At 38.2% G+C, this 18612-nt stretch overlaps 1 protein-coding gene across 2 annotated transcripts in view; it reads left to right on the top strand.

The window, feature by feature from the left end:
- The window catches only part of Atp8a1 (ATPase phospholipid transporting 8A1), a 214804-nt gene that overhangs the window by 167849 nt on the left and 28343 nt on the right, over positions 1-18612 (top strand). For both annotated transcript variants that reach the window (XM_026386651.2, XM_077803452.1), the window contains 6 exons: positions 3615-3689; positions 3796-3918; positions 7716-7794; positions 9868-9929; positions 12423-12479; positions 13357-13464. In XM_026386651.2, the coding sequence (XP_026242436.1) occupies positions 3615-3689; positions 3796-3918; positions 7716-7794; positions 9868-9929; positions 12423-12479; positions 13357-13464 (504 nt within the window). The remainder of the gene's footprint in view (positions 1-3614; positions 3690-3795; positions 3919-7715; positions 7795-9867; positions 9930-12422; positions 12480-13356; positions 13465-18612) is intronic.

The following is an 18612-nucleotide window of genomic DNA, read 5'->3' on the forward strand; positions in this document are numbered from 1 at the left end:
CTGTTTAATATGCAGAAATGTTCCATGAGGAAAATGTCTGTCAAGCTTTAGCTGCCACGCCTCTGCTGCGAGGTGGAATTTAGGAAATAATACCAGGAGAGGCAGGTCTGAAGTTTCTTTACTAATAAAGGCATAGTCTCAAACACTGTGGGTTTTATAGATTATCTGCAAAAAAAATTTGCTTTCCCATCGTTGAATTGCCAGGAATATCACTGTCGAGCTCCCGTGTTGCTGTAAATTATAGCTACACAAATAAATACACATTTAGCAGGTGGTGGTTTAAAGTTCTTAACTCCTGGTAGCTGGCTGGCAGCAGCTCTAGGTGTTGGTTTACATGATTGGCTCTTTCTAAAGAGATTTTTTTTTATTTCTCTGAAATGTCTGACTCCTTCCTAATAAAATAAGACTTTTTCTTTTTCCAAATGATTGGCTGTATCCAAGTTTTTCTGTCAAGACCCCCCAAACAGTGTCGTGTTCTTAGTTTCCAGAAGCTGAGCTTAAATTCAATAAGGTGATACTTTCCCAGCCAGTTGAACTGAGAGATGGATTCCCTGTGAACTGAAATAATGTAGACACCTCCCCCAGAGGGCCTGGGGTTTTTCTTTCTCCATCATTGACTTTGGTTGAGTCAAAGGAGGGACTTTTACATGTTTATGGAATTTAGATGTTATCTTATTTAGCATGGGATGTGTTTCTAATATATCATTTAACTGCAATCTCAGACTAACCTGAAATCAGGTTTCTGGTAAACTACTTCACTGTTAAAGACCATATCTTTCTTCTTTTTTTTAATTTTTTTTTCTTTTAGTTGTCAATGGACCTTTATTTATTTTTTTATTTACTTATATTCATTGCTGCAAACCGAACCCAGTGCCTCACACGTGCTAGGCAAGTGCTCTACCACTGAGCCACAACCCCAGCCCTCTTCTTTAATAAGTAAACTTGACTTCCAGAATATTTGTGTGAAGATATAGGGTAGTATATTGAAAGGTTTTATTCTTATCTAGTCATTTCTTTCTCCTTTAAAAAAAAATGAAATTAGAATATGAACTTTTTAGAATGCTGAAAGTAAATCTCTAAAAAAAAATGTTCACCTACTTTTCAATAGGAAAAATAATTGGTAAAAATGTGTTAACATTCCACTTAAATTTTTTCTGTCATAAAGCAGTTAAGTTGTGTATCTTAAAATACACTTTGAACCAGACGTGTTGGTTTATTTGCAAATAAATTTGAACTTGAAATTGTGTATATATTCATTGATTTAAGAGAGGGCCTTGTTTTTAAGCTCATGGTAGCAGTAGCTTTTGAATCAGCACCAAATGTTATATTCACAGAAGACAGGGAACTACTAAAATTTACAAATATTTACCTACTACTCACACACAAATTTATTAGCAAAAAATTCCAATAGCATACAGTATTCATGACTGCAAATGTGTTTAGAACTGTAGCATTTTGAGGCAAATCATGTCCTTTAGGAAAATTTGGTATGCCTAGAATCCTGACTTTCTTCAGACCAACAAAGATTAGACTGTGTCTTCATAGACAAGAGAGGCTGTAATCAATTTGTGTTTAAAAATTCCTTATATTTCCGTACCCAAAATATCAGAAAGAGCTTCTTAGAATATATTACTACAACAGATCACAGTGGCTGTCAGAGAAATCATAACCATCACCTGGAATAGCCCAAACATGTATTAATGTATGCCACAACTCAAAAAGACCAAATGAAAAAACACAACAGGGGTGGGGGGGGGCACTAAAGTCTGTTTCACCAATTCGTATATACTCCCAAGGGAAGAATAAACTTAACTTCAGTTTGCACGCACAAATGATCTGGCTCCTTGTTGAGGCAAATGTTCAAAAATTTTCTGTTAAAATGTTGAACACAAAAGAAAGGAAAAATTTCAGATTCGACCCCAGTTTCTATGCTTTTGTTGTTGTTGTTAATGTGTATTACAACCCACCACCATTTGGGATTTATTTTTCATGTTATTGCCACTTTGTTTTCTTTTCTATCTCATGAAGCAGACATTCATTTTTACACATGCTCCATCAGACCCTTGCACTATGAAAAGGAAGATCAGTGTGGGTACAGAGGCTCTTCACAGGGAGGCCAGCCTGGGTACATATTGATAAATGGTGAATTTGTAGCAATTCACGCTTCCATAATGAGGTTAAATGAAACGTGAAGTGTAGCGAAGTTCCTGTGACTCCCATTCAAAATTCACTCAAGCCGCATGTCAAGACCGCTTCCCCCTACGAGTTTTGTGGTTGTGTTGTGTTTTTGTGCTTGTGTTTTGTGTAATCTCATTTCTGGTCCAGCCTTTTTACTCTTCCAGGTCAGCTTGACTTTTAGTTATATTTAGGTCTTCTTTTTATTTAAAAAAAAAAAAACAAAAAAACTCATAGTAATGTCGGTATTACTCACTCAGTGATAGTCTCATTTTCCATTTTAAATATGTTGGAGAAAAACTTCTCCTTGTTGTTCTTAAATTGTGTTTAGAAAGTTAAGGCTTTAAAGAGAATGGTAAAATACATAAGAATGTTATGCTTTAATGTAAAGATTTGATTTTTATCAAAGCACGAAATTTAAGTTGAAAGTATTTTAATAGGTATATTCAAATTTGACATTCTGATGGCAGTAATTAACAAGAACTGTGAAAATATTTAACACACTCACCTACTTTGACCCATAAATTGTATGTTAAGAATTTATTCTAAGGAAAAAGAGATGGGTAAGGTTCAGTTTGGAATCATTTCTAATAGCAAAATCTTTAAGCAACCTAATATCCAAAATAGTTACATCCACACTTTAGAAGTTCTACATCCATTAATGGCATATTAAAGGATATAGAACAACTTAAGAAAATGCATGTTTTGTAATGTGAAGAGGAAAGAGCAAGATATAACTAACTCTATGTACATAAAATTTTAAATAAATTTGTGAATGTGTTTAAATAAACTGATACAAAAGGAAATATTGATTCTATTATAGGATATTATTTTCTAAATAAATGCTGGTTATAATTAAAAACTGCACTTTACATCCTGATAGTATTTTTTAAATGTAATTAAAGCATAAAAATTTAATGATATGTGTAAATATAGTCCCTTTTAAGAACAAATTGTTTTTTGTTTTTTTATTTGTTTTTGTACTGGGTATTGAACCCAGGGGTGCTTTACTACTGAGCTATATTGCCAGTTCTTTTTATTTAATTTTTTTTAATTGGAGGCAGACTCTCTATAAATTGCTAAGGGCCTTGCTAAGTTGCTGAGACTGATCTCAAACTTGCCTGCCTCAGCCTCCCAAGTCACTGGGATTACAGGTGTGTTCCCTGCACCTGGTTTTTAATTTTTTATCAGTGGTTGTTTATTCATAGCCCTGATTGATATAACTTGACAAATAGAACCAATTCTGACTTGAATAGCACATGCCTTATGAAGGTATCCCTCTAAATCAAAAAAAGTAAAGCAAAGAGGTCATCTTCAAGAGCATCCTAAAAATATGTTAATGCTGTAGTTTTGCAAAATTGAATATACAATAGATCCTAAGCAATACATTGATGTTTTCTTGTTCTAATTTTGGGGTTTTGGGGTTGTTTTCTTCCTAGATCTGGTTTGCCTTTGTTAATGGCTTTTCTGGACAGATCCTCTTTGAAAGATGGTGTATAGGTCTTTATAATGTGGTAAGTTTTATACATTTGGTAATAATGCCTGTTTTATTTAATTGTCTGAAATAAAGATGCACCCTGCATTTGGCGGTGTGGTATAATGACCAACTTGTCACTTCAGCTGTTTACAGCAATGCCTCCCTTAACTCTTGGAATATTTGAGAGATCATGCAGAAAAGAGAATATGTTGAAGTATCCTGAACTGTACAAAACGTCCCAGAATGCTCTGGACTTCAATACCAAGGTAGGAGCCCTTGTCCAGGCACGGATTCAGTGGGGCTGCTTGATTGCTCTGACTACTTAGGGCAGCTTGTTTTCAAAGCCAAGGAGACTCCAGCCTGAGGCAGGTGGGGGGTGCCCACCAGGGTGAGTCATCCTTCTTAAAGTTCTGTTACAGCAGGGAAAGCTTTTCATCGGTTGGTTTGATTTTGCTTGAGTTAGTCATTTTGTGTTATAAAATTAAAATGAAATCACCATCTGCTGGGATTTTTGAGGCAGCGTTGGGCTGATCTAGGAGACAGAAGTCACTGAACGTTTGGTCTCTGACTTCTGTTTTTTGCAGCCTTGTGAGGAAATGCTCACTCCTCATGGCGTCCATCCATACAGGACTGCCAAGGGCTAGCTTTACAGAGAAATGGGTGAGAGGGATATCATTTGTAACTCACCTTCTGTTTTGTGAAATAACTCTTTTGTCTTCATTAGAATTTTGGATTAATTGGCTCAGACATTAATATTACAGACTCTAGGAAATAATATTGTTTAATCATAGTGCTCGGTATTTCCAAACTTTAAAATTAAAAATACAAGGTAAGCTGGGCATATAGCTCAGTAGGTAGAGTGCTTGCCTCACATGCACAAGGCCCAGGTTCAATCCCCAGCACCACAAAAAAAATAAAATAAAATAATAATGATGATGATGATAATCATAATAATAGTACTAGATAAAATAGCCAACATTTTATCTAAAAATAACAGTCTGAGTTTATATGCCACATAACAAAGGCTGTTGTCATCTCTTCTGATTTGTAATACTTGTTGTTCATCCTGGCAACAAAAGGTATCTTATTTTCTGCAGAGTTTATTTCCTAAATGTAAGTATTCTAAAGAATCTCTCTAGGGATTTGCTAATTATTCAAGTTCCTTGGTAGTACAAGTGAGGAAGAAATTTTAAATCATAACAATCAAAGTAAATACCGTTTTGAATCTATATCATTCATATATTTCATTAGTGTTATAAAAGCTCCTGGTATACTATACCCTCACAGAATCATTTTCATTTAATATAGTGCATGTTTATTAGCATGTGATTGATAATTGTATGTAACTTTAGTTCAGTGTACTGAATTTAGGACAGTTAATGTGAGATATTTTTATTAAATTCATAAAGCTCTCCAATGCCATTTATTTTGCTGAAAATAAAGTGAAACAGGTGTTTTGGTGCCTAGTCTAACCTCACACCATAAATGATAGTGTTAAGTTTATAGCCAAGAGGTTATTCTTCTGAGACTCATCTTCACTAATACACTGTGCATGAATGTCCAGCCGCATATGTGAATATAACTTAATGGTTTCATGTCTTAGTTAATTAAAATAACAAATACACTAACAGTCCTTTAACAATACCACTATTTTTTAAAAGTATTTCTAGTCATCCTTTTTAAAACTATTACTATTGATGACATTCAGTATCCAAGCTCATATTTTAAATGTTTTATTTTTTAATTTTTAAAATGTATTTATGATGCCCAGTTTGTATTAAATTCTACCGCATTGCTATAATGTTTTTCATTACCTGTGATGGGTATTCTGAAATGACCGAAAGTCTGGGCACATACAATGGATGTGAGCTCTTGTTTCCCTTAAAAAGTGATCCCAGAGCTAGGAAAGCCCCAGGCCTACTACTACTATATTAAGAGTAATTCCCACCAACCCAGATGGTGGTATCAGCCTCAGCAGCTCAGCCTCCTGAGTGCCTTCTCAGGAGGTGACTTTCCAGCCAGAACTTGGCCACCTCACTCTTGCTTAAAAATGTTAACTCGATAATTGCTGTTCTAACTGGAGTGAGATGAAATCTTAGAGTAGTTTTGATTTGGATTTCTCAAAAAAACCAAAGGCCAAATATTTTCTCTGATATGTGGATGTTGATCCATAATGGGGGGGGGGAGTCTGGGGGAGAAGCGGGGGAGGGGGGGTTGGGGACAAGAGAAGAATGAGGAACTTTGGGTGGAGGGAAGTAAAGGGAGGGGAGGGGGCATGGGGGCTGGAAAGATGGTGGAATGAGACGGACATCATTACCCTAAGTACATACATGATTGCACAGATGGTGTGACTACCCTATGTACAACCAGAGAAATGTGTACAATGAATCCAAATGCATTCTGTTGTCATGCATAACTAATTAGAACAAATAAAAGAAAAAAGAAACATAACTCCATCCTCCCAGGACTATCCAAAGTCATTCCCACAGTCCTGCATCCTTTCCCACTCCTTCTGCATGACAACGCGGACACAGTTCTGTGGCCAGGGAAAGGATCCAGCAGGTAGTAGGCCGTTTTAGTGCAGGGCATTTATTATTCCTTGTGTCTTTTATGGTTGAAAACAACTGGCCTTCCGAAAAATCATCAGATTGGCTCAAATAAGTTATACAGTTTCCATATTTGTTTGAATATTGGCTGTTCATATACACATGTCGCCAACTATTTTTTGATAGGATATGTGGGGTTTTCTAAAGATTGCTGGGAATTTTTTTTTTATTAAATCTCATATAAGTGCTTTAAAACTTGGGGACAAATGGCTACCAAACGCATAGTTGTGCACCCAGCAGTTGCTGTGTGTCCCCAGCGTGGAAGCATTGTTGTGGTGAATGATGGCGCTTACGTTTGTTATGGTAAAAAGGGTCGGAGGTTCTGAGGTCGGGACAGGGGTTAAAGGATTAGCATGTGACAATAAGTATCGGTCAGGAAAATGGAAAAGTAGAACTAATTTTTCTTGCACCCACCTGTGCTTTCTGTCAAATAAAAAGTTGTGGTAATGACACAGTGAGGAGAAGCGACAAAGGTTAATGAGTAACACAAGTTCAAATGTGTAATGTGTTGGGGCGTAAATTGGATCATACAATCCAGTGTGGCCCGGTGAACTAACAAAGGAGATTGAGAGCCCAGTGGAAAATTTGGGGAGGCAGGCGACTTAATTTCTGTTGTTTGAACAGCTTTAAACTATTAATACGTGCCAATTTTGTTTAGTATGAGTTTTGTTTGCAAGAGGCACTTTTAAATGACAAAACTACAACTGTTCAGAGGGCCCGTAAGAATTCTAAACAGTTCTTCTATAACTTAATCTTTCACATTCATGCTACATAAAAAGTAGTCCTCGCTCTCTTGTTCTTAAAATAGGACAGACATGAAAAGTCATATTATTATTAAATGGTGTTATAATGATATGAAATTTGGTATTGACAGGTGTTTTAAAAAGCTGCAAAAAGTATTATTTTAATCGTTGTACTTGCTGTTTTTAACATAACATGTATATCTGTGTGTTTCTATAGCAAAAGAGAGAGTGAGCGCCCTATCTTGTTATCATTGAAAAGTTGACACTTGTATGTACCTGGGGAACAGAAAGGGATTTCTCCCAATTACAGTCTTTAAAAAAAAAAAAAAAAAAAAAAAAAAACAACTCTGTTCTTCTGGGATTATGAAAATAGTCCCACCTAAGGAATCTCAAGATCTGCATTTATTGTACATTTTATTTTCTTTTTTAGGCAGAAATTTAAACTTTTGATACTTGGGTTTTTTTTTTTTTTAAAAAAAAAAAGTAGTGGAAAAAATTCAAGGGAAGCTGAAAAAACATTTTGAGAAACATAAAAATAAATAAATGACCCATGAAAGTCTAAGAGGCAGAAAGTGTCTGTCAGTTCTATTAATTCACAGTGGTGGCCTGACAGAAACACGTTTTGTGAATCTAGCTCATAGATAAAAAGAAAGGTCAGAGTTCACAGAGCTAGTTTATCGCAAATGGTTCTCATGGATTTTTGTTTTCCCTCAGGTTTTCTGGGTTCATTGTTTAAATGGCCTCTTCCACTCCGTTATTCTGTTTTGGTTTCCATTAAAAGCCCTTCAGTATGGTAAGTAGAAAAGAGATGAATGCTAAAAGATGACTTTTTACTTTTTTAGAAAAGGAACACACTCTAAATATATGTTTTAAAAAAAAAAATTGTAGCAGTATTTTCCTTAACCTAGAATGTACGCATCCCAAAGTCGTACACACTTTAAAGATTTTTATTATTCCTCTGGGAGCAAAGTGATTTAATGTATGCAAAGCCTTTCTTCTTTACTTCTCATGTTTTCCAAACTTGCAGAGAGTTAAATTTTAGGGCTCTTTTTTCTCCTCCTCTGTTGATGTATAGTTTGAAGACAATAAGTGCTAATATTTTATGTAGTCTATTTATTATACCTGTGAGATTTGGTCAAGCACTTTACGCGCAGCCTAATCAGACTGGCTAGTATTTTCAGCTAGATTCGAGCCAATTTGGAGTGAGGTTTTTAATTCGTTCTTATGTTCATCTTGGAGTGCAAACTTCGGCTCTGCTCATTTCAAGGGAGTGATTTTATTCTGTCCGTATTGACAGATAGGATCATGGCATACTTCCCATCACATAAAAATGATTCAGTAGCCACTTTGGGAAAGAGGTCCATGAGACACACTAGCTTCTGTGTCCTGGAGCAGACCTTGCCCTGAGATGCTAGGGAAGACCACCGGCCATTCCGTGCCTGTGCTCCAAGACTACTGCAGTAAAATCCTGCAAGTTACCCCCATGTGAAGATGCCAGTCCTTCCTAAGTGCAAGCCACACCTTCCGTCTGAGCTTCTGGTTATCAGCCAGAGCCTGCTGCTTGCTCTTTACTGCAGGAAGGATCCCTATAAACACAAATCAAGACAGGTGTCTCCCTCCTGGGGAACCACAGTCTCACCATGGTTAGATGCAGTCCTCCACCTCCATACCATTGCTTCTTCCTCACCATAGTCTAGTGGTTCCCTCTGCCCCCAGGTGTGCTCGGAGAGGCCCTCTAGGGTCTCCCAGGGCAAAACAGTGGGGTCACTCTGCCCCATTGTTCCTGTAGCCCCAGCCCTTTGTTGTCCCTGTGTTTCTTCATGGTACTTGTCTATCAAGGTGTGATGTATTTGTTTTTTGGGTTTTTGGGAGTATTTGTCTTTCTCCTCTATTCAGAAGGGTATGGAATCAGTCAGCTCTATTGTGTTTGCTTTGCTTAAAACAATTCCCAGCTTCTCATAGGTGCTCAGTAAATTATGGATGAATTACCGGGAGCATGCAGTGTGAATAAGCAAGTGCTACGGAGAAGACAGTGGTTTCACATCCTGGCATAGTTTTTAATTTCCTTTATTAATTGCTCAGTAAATGATAGCAGTAAATACTTTCACTTTCTAGGCCATAGGAATATTTTGTTTTTGAGATATATTTCATATCCATAAAGTTCACCATTTTAAGGTGTATAATTCAGTGGATTTTCGTATATTCAGGGGCCTCGCAGATGTCACCATTATCAACGCCAGAACCTTTTCATCATTCAGTAAAGAAACTCTGTGCCTATTAGCAATCACTCCCTGTTTCTCCTAAGCCTCCCCCAATCCTCTGGCAACGACTGATTTTTCTGTCTTGGAGATTTTTATATAAATGAAATTATATAACTGACCTTAATTTATCCATGTTGTAGCATGAATAAGAACTTTATTCCTTTTATAGCTGAATAATGTTCCACTGTATACAATCCAACACATTTTGTTTGTCTGTTATTCAGTTGATGATCATTTGTGTTGTTTCTACTTTTTGGAGCCATGGGATCTTGAAGTTCAGGGTATAATTCAAAACACCCCAACCTTAGATAAGTTCTACAGGTAAAGTTAATCTTCAAAATACAAAATCAATATAGGTGTAAAAGACAGGAGTTGGTTCACCAGTCAAGTTTCCTGCTTCATGTTGGCTTTTGGAAATTTGTTTTGGGGAGGCTTATCTGTATAGCAACTTTGTGAGACTAGAAAAGGTGTTTTTCTACATTAACCTCATTTCTGGCTCCAATGTCCATCCCTTATTTTCCCCTGTTTTGTTCAAAATTTCTAAATTGAATTTTCTTTCCTAGAACCTCAATCATTTTTTCTAACAAGTCTGTCTTCTCTTGCAGGTAATGTATTTGGAAATGGGAAAACTTCCGATTACCTGCTTCTGGGGAATTTTGTGTACACTGTGAGTACAGAAGGGCATTTGCCTTGTTTGCATATAAAACCAAGCCTTTCATCTGTGCACATTTTATTCTTAAATTTAAAATTTTCCGGGCTTAAATGTTAATTCCCTTTAAAAATGAAATAAGGTATTTTGACTTTTTAGAGATTCTCTATATTAGCTTTTTAAAATGTCTCTTGGGTTCACTGACTTTAAAGGACTTCGTATGCTTTTGTTTTCTGTATTTCCTTTTTATTCTTACTGCCCTGATTTGTGTTTTTTTTTTTTTCTTTCCATTTTCCTTTCTCCTCAAATTTATTTTACGGCCATAGTTAATATTTTCTTGCATTCCTGAATTTGTGGCAAATTTTATCAAAGCACTCTTGGGTATGTAGCCAGTTATTATTTTGAGGCTCTTAATAACTAAAATGTGAGGGATTTCCAGGCTCCGGTGAGTGTGTGCAACACTAGCTCTTGCACCGTGGGTACGTACACAGATGGGTCTGAGCTTTCCTGCCACTAACAAGCTGAAAAGTGTTTTTAAACCATCTCCCTTTAAAGCCAGGAGCCCTAGTGGGTGCTGCTGCCTGAGGTCTGTGTCTGATGATGTGGGCATCTGACAAAGGGTCACTTCAACCTTCAAGTTTGAATTCTGCTAGCATAGCTCTGGCCACACCCTCTGTGTCACATTCCTTGTCCTCTGGACAGACAGTGTGTTTTTCAGTGGCCATTGTTGATAGAAAAGCTGTAATAGGGTGTTTAAATGTCAGGGGTTGTGGGCTGGCCGTGTAGCTCAGTGGTAAAGCACGCACCTACGGATAGAGCTAAGACACACACAGATTTCCCATGCAGTCCCCAGCACCCAAACACAAAAAGGATCCATCTCAAGTGTTTCAATAGCTGGATAATGGGAAGTTAAGATCATTCGATAACAGAGTTATTGAGGCTCTAGCAAATCTGGGGGGTGTCCTTTCCATTGACACCAACCCATTGAAGTAGTAAAAGAAAAGCAAAAGCAGGTTGGAGGGACTGGGGCTTCCTTCTATTACAACAGGAATGCAAAACAGAAATAGGTAAATACTTAATGGCAAAGGTAGAAATAAGTCAGTGTATGTGTCATGGATGTGGCTTAGGAACCTTTAAAGTGCTCAAGTCTCAGGAGAGGATTTTTTTATGATCTTACATGTCAAACTAGATTTTATTTTAGAACTTTTTATGTAGCTTAATTAACATTTACATTTTAATAAGAGTTTTATTTCTACAGATATTAATCCAAACTTGCCACTAGATCTCCTGCTGAGAAAGCCCACTGTCTTCCTTTAACCTAACTTTAAGACCCCATTGGGAAGCGTCTAAGCAAATGCTGGGCTCAAACCCTGAAAGTGCCTTAAAGTAGGGCTGGGAACTTGGGGCATTTATTAGTCACCAGTGCCAGGCAAACATCTTACTTCCATCACCAGCAACTACTCAAAGTGCCCAGAGTTCCCTTGACTACTAACAGCATTTAAAATTTTATTATTAGTTTTACATAGACCATAATAAATAGTCTTCCAGTGCCAAGCATGGTTCCCAGTGTTTTATATTAGTGTTTTGACCTCAAGCATAAAACACAACCCCTCCCTACGAGGTAGGTAAGCTTTATCAGAGCCAGTTTACGGATAGAGCTAAGACACACACAGATAAAGTAACTTGCCTTATTCATTAACCAAAGCAGGCACAGATAATCTGACTCCAGAGCAAACAAATGTAACCATGGGAAACAGCAGTGAGGGTAGTCCCAGTTCCCTCCCCTCCAAATTATCGTCATAGTCACCATCAAGGTGTGTGTCATGGAAGGGTAACAGACTCTCACAACCAGCTACATAAACGTTACATTTTAAGGGCATAAAGTTGCAGAATGAGTGTTTAGATTTCTAAATACCATTATTTCATTTTTATAATTTATCTTTGAAATTCAGAAAGGTGGGCTTTTAGTATGAAACATGATTTAAAATTCAGTTAAAGGCAGCTTGAAAACCCAAGTTAACACTGTGCTGTCACTATTCATGAATTGTACAAAAAGCAGGCAGACATGTCCTCAGGAGCCTCATGGATGGACTCTTAGACTGTGGACTTGAGGAGAGGCAGGGACAGGCGATAGGAGTCCTGTGCTGCAAACAGGCAGCTCTGGCTGACCTCGTCCTGATGTGAGCCAGCCGGCTGGCTCATCTCATTTTTTGCTTGTGCAGACAAAGCAAGCAACAAATAATTTACAGTCCCACTGTTTAATTCAATGCTATCTGTTCTTTATAAATCTCACTCTCAGGCCAGGCATGGTGGTACACACCTGTAGTCCCAGCATCTCAGGAGGCTAAGACAAGAGGATCCAGAGTTCAAAGCCAGCCTCAAAAAGGGCTGGGATGTGGCTCAGTGGTTAAGCACCCCTAGGTTCAATCGCTGGTACAAAAAAAAAAAATCTCAGTCACTTGATAAATTCATATTTATGAAATAAAATGACATTTTCCCTTTCTGTTTCAGTTTGTAGTGATAACTGTGTGTTTGAAAGCTGGACTGGAAACATCGTATTGGACGTGGGTAAGAGTATCTCTGATTACACCTAAGAATTGTCACATTTGCTTGTTCATTCTTTCCAATTTTTTTGTATTTTTAATTCTAAATTGATATGTCCCTTTATTCTCATCTAGAGATTGTTAACTGTGGGGAGTTGAGAGTAGAGGGAAGAGAATTAAGAATTCTAGTTTGGAAACACTGAGTTAAGCAAACAAGTTTATTATCACAAAATTTTTCAGTATTATGTATTGTGAGTATCCCAGGAAGTAGGCAAACTTACCAACTTCCCAACTTGTGTGTCCATGAAACTTTTCTTAGAGTGTCACAGACACAGACACATTGGAAAATAATTCTGAAGACCAGTAATATTAATGAACTATCTATCCTCAGATATTTATAAATTCCCAGTTTGGATAAATCAAGTTCTATTTTCATTATGTTAGCTTTGCAGTATCTCTGTATATTTGGGTAGAAAGACGTAGAGGAAAAAAATTAAAGTTTGATAATCAGGGGAAAGATTGGCACAAGAAATTGGGATTGGCAGTTTGGGGCATCCACGTAATATTCTTAAAAGGATCTGAATTCTTTTATGGGGAGCAAAAATAAAGGAGGCTTAAAGATGGTATCAGGTAAAGAAGTAAATAGTCACTACAGGAGATCAGAGAAGGAATGGGTAGTTGAAATTCCAGTCCCACAAACGTTGTTACTGTTGTAGAAGAGATTAGCACTTAATGAAAGATGCAGTAAAACACATTCACACAGGCAATTATGTAGCAATTCCTATAGATAATATTTTTGTGACTGTAGTAAAAAATTAATAAGGGAATTTGTGAAGTTTCACTAGTGTTTGCACACTCCGCTGGCTGGAGTTGGCTTTGACTCAGATTTCCTTGCTTTGCAGTTCAGCCACATAGCAATCTGGGGCAGTATCGCGCTCTGGGTGGTGTTTTTTGGAATCTACTCATCGCTGTGGCCTGCTGTTCCGATGGCCCCTGATATGTCTGGAGAGGTAATGTTCACTAATGACTTGTGATCCACTGATATTCGTTAATGAACTTGCATCGTTTAGCATGATTTTCCATTTTGTTGATTTATGTTCAAATAGCATTTAACCATTCAAAAGCTATTTTTAAATTCCACAGTTGGGAATGATGAATCTTTATAGAATATTTTAAGCATGAACGTTTAACTTAAATCTGATTTTTTATCCTTTCAAAAACAGCTGGAACAATAAAATATGGTGGTTAGGAGTTTGAATCATGTTAGGAATATCCATGTAGGAGATGCCATTTTAAAATTAGACTGTAAATCCACAAGAACATTCTGGGTAAGAGGTTTGGGGGCACAGTGTGTTTCTGTCTTTGGGGCAGTCTGTCATTTCTTAAATTATCTCTTACTCTAAAGAAAAGCCTGCCATCGCTAGATTAAATGCGCTTTCCAAGTTGTCTTAATGACATCAGTTTGGTTCTCATTTTGAAAGAATTAGGGCACGTGACATTTCAGCCTTATCATAGTCCATTTTCCATTCTGTCTCTCAGTTTCTTGTTACGCTGGTAGAAATTGAGTTATTAGGTGTTCATGGGGGAGTGTCAAAAGATCTCCTTTCCTTCAGAAGAGAATCCAGCAGTAGGAGGGTTTATGATTTCAATTGCAGGAAATTTGACATAAAATGTATAAAAGAAAATGTGGAAAACATTTCGGGATTTCCTGTGACCTCACAGTAACTTGCAAATCAAGGTAACATGAGCCCTGTTACAGGACATTGTTTTACCACAGTCACAGGAGCCCTTTCCAGTGGTTTCCATGTATTTCTTGTCCCTAAGTACTGCCTGAGTACCTTTCACTTTTGACAGTCTGGTTTATAGATCATTTTCATGAAATTTTATCTGACAGCATCCTGCTTTTTATAAATTAGCAGAATGCAGGCACATTTAAAAACTTTTTTGTGGTTAAGTTTATTGGAGGCATCACATGCCATTACAGCCAATCCAGATGCATCAGGAGCAAGTACTTTCTTCCACCACATGCAAAGGCATCTTTTAAACATGCACTGTGAACCCTAGAAAATTTACAGCATGTATTTTAAGAATAGAGGGAAGGCTGTGAATTGTGAAAACATCTCCTCCTTGCCTTGGTTCCTGAGTCCTTTTTTCTGAAGAAAAATTTACATACATATAAATGGTGTGTGTGTGTCTCAGATGATACCTCTTGGGAAACCCAGTTCTATTCTTTGTTCCTGTTTGATATGTTCTATCTGGTCTGAACCTGCTTTTCCCCAAGATCAATTCTAACATAATATCTTCTTTTCATTTTATCTCACTCTGTGTTGTTTATTTTATCTTCAAAATGAGTAACGCAAAAGATTCTGAGACCCAGATAGTTGAAGCAATTGTAGCCAGTAGGACCACCTTCTCTAAGACAAGTGTGAAGTTTGACTGGCTTTGTGCCAACCAAATATAATTCTACCCATGCCTGTGGAATTCCCAGCATTACTCAAACACGGAACTTAATATCGTCCCTTGAGACTTACGGCAATGCTATATTTAATTCAAAGTGAAATGAATGTCAGTACTCCATCACATTTTCACTCACATCAGAGATGGCGGGAAATGCTAACCGGGGTTCTGTTTCTTGTTGTTTTATTACTACTGAAACTGTGAGTCAAGTGTTTAAATAACTGATGCTTCATTGAAAATGTAAAGAATGAATTAATTCCGTCATTGGCTGTATTAGCTTATCTGAAATAAGTTACATAAAGAAAGGAACAGTGCTTTAAATTTTTGTAGTATGTTAGTGCATAAGTATAAGTCCGTGTAAATGAACGCTATGCCAACTCCAAACTAAGGGTATAACAGAATGCAACTCAAGGATAGATCATCTTCCTTTATTGTTTCTTGGGCACTTGGGTAACAGATTCCACAAAACGTTGTAGCTGTGCTCAATTTTTATCATTTTTTATAGGTACAGAGTCCCTAGTTATACTACAAACCAGATAATTTCAGGACGAAGTGACTCCCCTTAAGTTTATATTTTTCTAATCTTAAAATTCTATATTTCAGGGCTGGGGCTGTAGCTCAGTGGTAGAACGCTTGCCTAGCATGTGTGAGGCACTAGGTTCTATCCTTAGCACCACATAAAAATTAAAAAATAAAGCCATGCTGTCCATCCACAAGTACAAAAAATTTTTTTTTAATTCTACATTTTAATCAAGACTATAGTCCAATACATACATGCAAATAGACATGCATGTATACATATATACAAAATATTCATTTATATGCCAATATTTATACCTGTATGTATGTAAAATTGGCTGATTGTTTAAAGTTCATTCCTCTTTCATCTCAATATGTCATCTATCATATATGCATTATTATATATTACACATAGTAATATTGTAAGTAACAGCAGCATAAGTATAAATATTAGCCCCTGCTGCCTGATGTTTTATATAATGAAACACTGCCCAGGTTAGCTCCCAGAACTGTTCCACGGGACTCCTGATGTGTGTAGGGCACTTTCTGTCACCACCAATAATAGGGTCATGTGTGTCTAAACCAAAGACTGTTCATAATGCCTACAATCCCAGTCCTCTCCTCTGTTGGCTTCATAGAAACTGTGTCCACAACTAAAAATTAGTTAATTTTGTACATAATTATGTTTTGGTTGCATAAGAGCCTAACTCAAGGCCTCCGGGATGCTATGGCCTAGAGGTGGAGTAGGCAGACTGAACACAGCAGCCCCGAGCAGTTCTGTAGTTGATATGTAGTTCAAAGGGGCTTTGACTGATAGAGGAGTGATTTGAGAAGGCAGCCATCATCTGGGAAGAATCATGATGCCCATAATTCCTAACGGACACTGAACACTCGCCTCGCCCCAGGCATTCTCTATGTACTTCACAAGGATTCTTTTAGCCAGTTCAAGGGCTGGTATGGCGATGCTTCTATGTGGCAGGCACTGTTCTAGGCACTGTGGCTTCAGAACTGAATAAGATGAAGAAAAGACCACATCTTCTAGTGGAAGGAGAAAGACCATAAATAAAATAATTTCATGAATGGGCAGAATTAAAGGCTCTAGAGAAAAGTACAGCGGACAAAGGGAGCCCAGAGCCCAGCTTGCAGATGTTCCCTGTAGAACCATGAAGGCTTTACTCACGGTCACATAACCAGCCACTGGAGGCTTGAGAGAGAAGGGTCATGACCTGACCCAGGTTTTCCCAGCAGGGATCTGACTGCCACTTTTTGAACCACCTAGAAGGTTATTGCCGCAAACCAGGTGAGAGGGAACGGTGTCTTGGGCCAAGAGAGTGTCAGTGCCGAGAAGCTGCCAGATTCAGAATATGGCTGGAAGGGCAAGCCACAGGATCTGCTGACAGGTTGGACGTGAGGGACGTGAGGCAGACTCCCATGTGCACCATGAGCATCGTGAGGGCATATTAGATACTAACTCATTAATCCTCAAGCAAACTTGGTATACAACCCAACTTGCAGATGAGACATCAAGTCTGACCTCCCGTGAACAGGAAGTGACAGAGGGAAGATTTTGCCTCATATGTGCTGCTTCTCCGATGTTAGTCATTGACGAATCCAGAAGTCAGAAGTCTGCACCCACCAGCCTCTCCCATCAACACTGCTGCACTCCTTCCCCAGGGACCACTGCCTCTTCATCACTCACTCAGACATGACACTGTCAGTCTCCCAGTCTCCCATACGGCACATTAAGTTTTTGTTCAAAACTGTTCTTGATTCTTTGTGGTAGACAAACAAATAAGAAACACTGAGGTACAGGTTCCAAAGAGGCAGATGTCAGTTCAAATAAGTAGATCTTTCCCACATCTAGCCAGGCTGCTGCTGGTCTTAACTAATAATCCTTCCCTGGCCAGGCAGTGACCAGCTGTGGACCACTAGGGACACTTAGGCCACTTTTTATCCATTCTACACCTCCAAGGTCACCTTCCAGTTTTTTTCCTAACATTGCACTTCTCCCGTGTGCTTCTCCTTACTGTGTCCTCTCCAGAGGAGCATCTGGAATGGTACAAAGGTGCAGACTGCTTTGCTCTAATTAACAGGATCTCAGGGTGCAAACTGTACAAATCAGGCAACTTACAAGTACAAGTCTCATGCTTCCAAATTCAGCTTGATAGAGACTCACAGATCAGGATTTTATAGTCATTTCCAGTTTGTATTCTTGGTTCATCTTTGCAGCTCCTTTCTGAAGACAAAGCAATTTCTTGCAATGACTTGAAAGAAAACCCTTGCTCAGTAAGAGGGGGAAGGAAAGAAACCAGCATTTATTATGCACCCACTATGCTCGCCTGTCAACATGCTGAATGCCAGGCATGCCTCACTTTAGTTAAATCCACATTGGAAACCTTTGTGGTAAGCAGAGAAATAGCCAGTGACCCAGAACTTTCAACCCAGAACTTTCTTTTCAAATCCCAGTGGGATTTTCCTCTAATATCCTGAGGAATTCAATACCTTCTCTATGGGGCTCGTTGCTCTCTGTTATTCCCAGGTGAGAACTCTTTCTTTTCATATTGCAACCGTCTTCCTGCTGATCTGCTTCCATCTGATCTACTATTGCTCAGCTTACCCAGGGCCCTGATCAGTTTCCCTGAGTTAGTCAGAGGTAGAAATGGTCCCATCTCTTTAAAACATACCCTTCCTTCATCAGTACCCACCTCACTCTCTCAATTCCAGTTATAGAAATCCCTTCTCACTTCATATCCCCACTTTTTACCTCTTCTTAATAGAAATATTCACATCAATAATTCCCGTCTGATTTTTTTTTAAAGCCTATGCAATAAAAAATTCAGTCATTCCACATCATGAGAGAAGGCATGCTGGCCAATCTGCTATCTCAGGGTGCCAAGTGCAGGGGACAGAAACATTTTTTCATATAGTCACTCATTTACTGTTCACAGCAACACTTTGGGGTGGATCCTGTTGTACATTTCATAACCACAGAGTGGTCAAATCGCTTTATCAAGGTTACACAGCTCCTAAGTATCTGAGCTGCCATTTGAACCCAGGGAGCATCTGTCCCCTTCACCACCATGCACATGGACATCTGTTGCTTTTGCCTTTCTTCTCTCACATCTCCTTTTCCCTCCACGATGGCTTTTGCCCACCCTCATCTGCCTTAAAGGATTAACACC

Source organism: Urocitellus parryii, chromosome 10 (assembly GCF_045843805.1).
Source record: "Urocitellus parryii isolate mUroPar1 chromosome 10, mUroPar1.hap1, whole genome shotgun sequence".
NCBI lineage: Eukaryota > Metazoa > Chordata > Mammalia > Rodentia > Sciuridae > Urocitellus > Urocitellus parryii.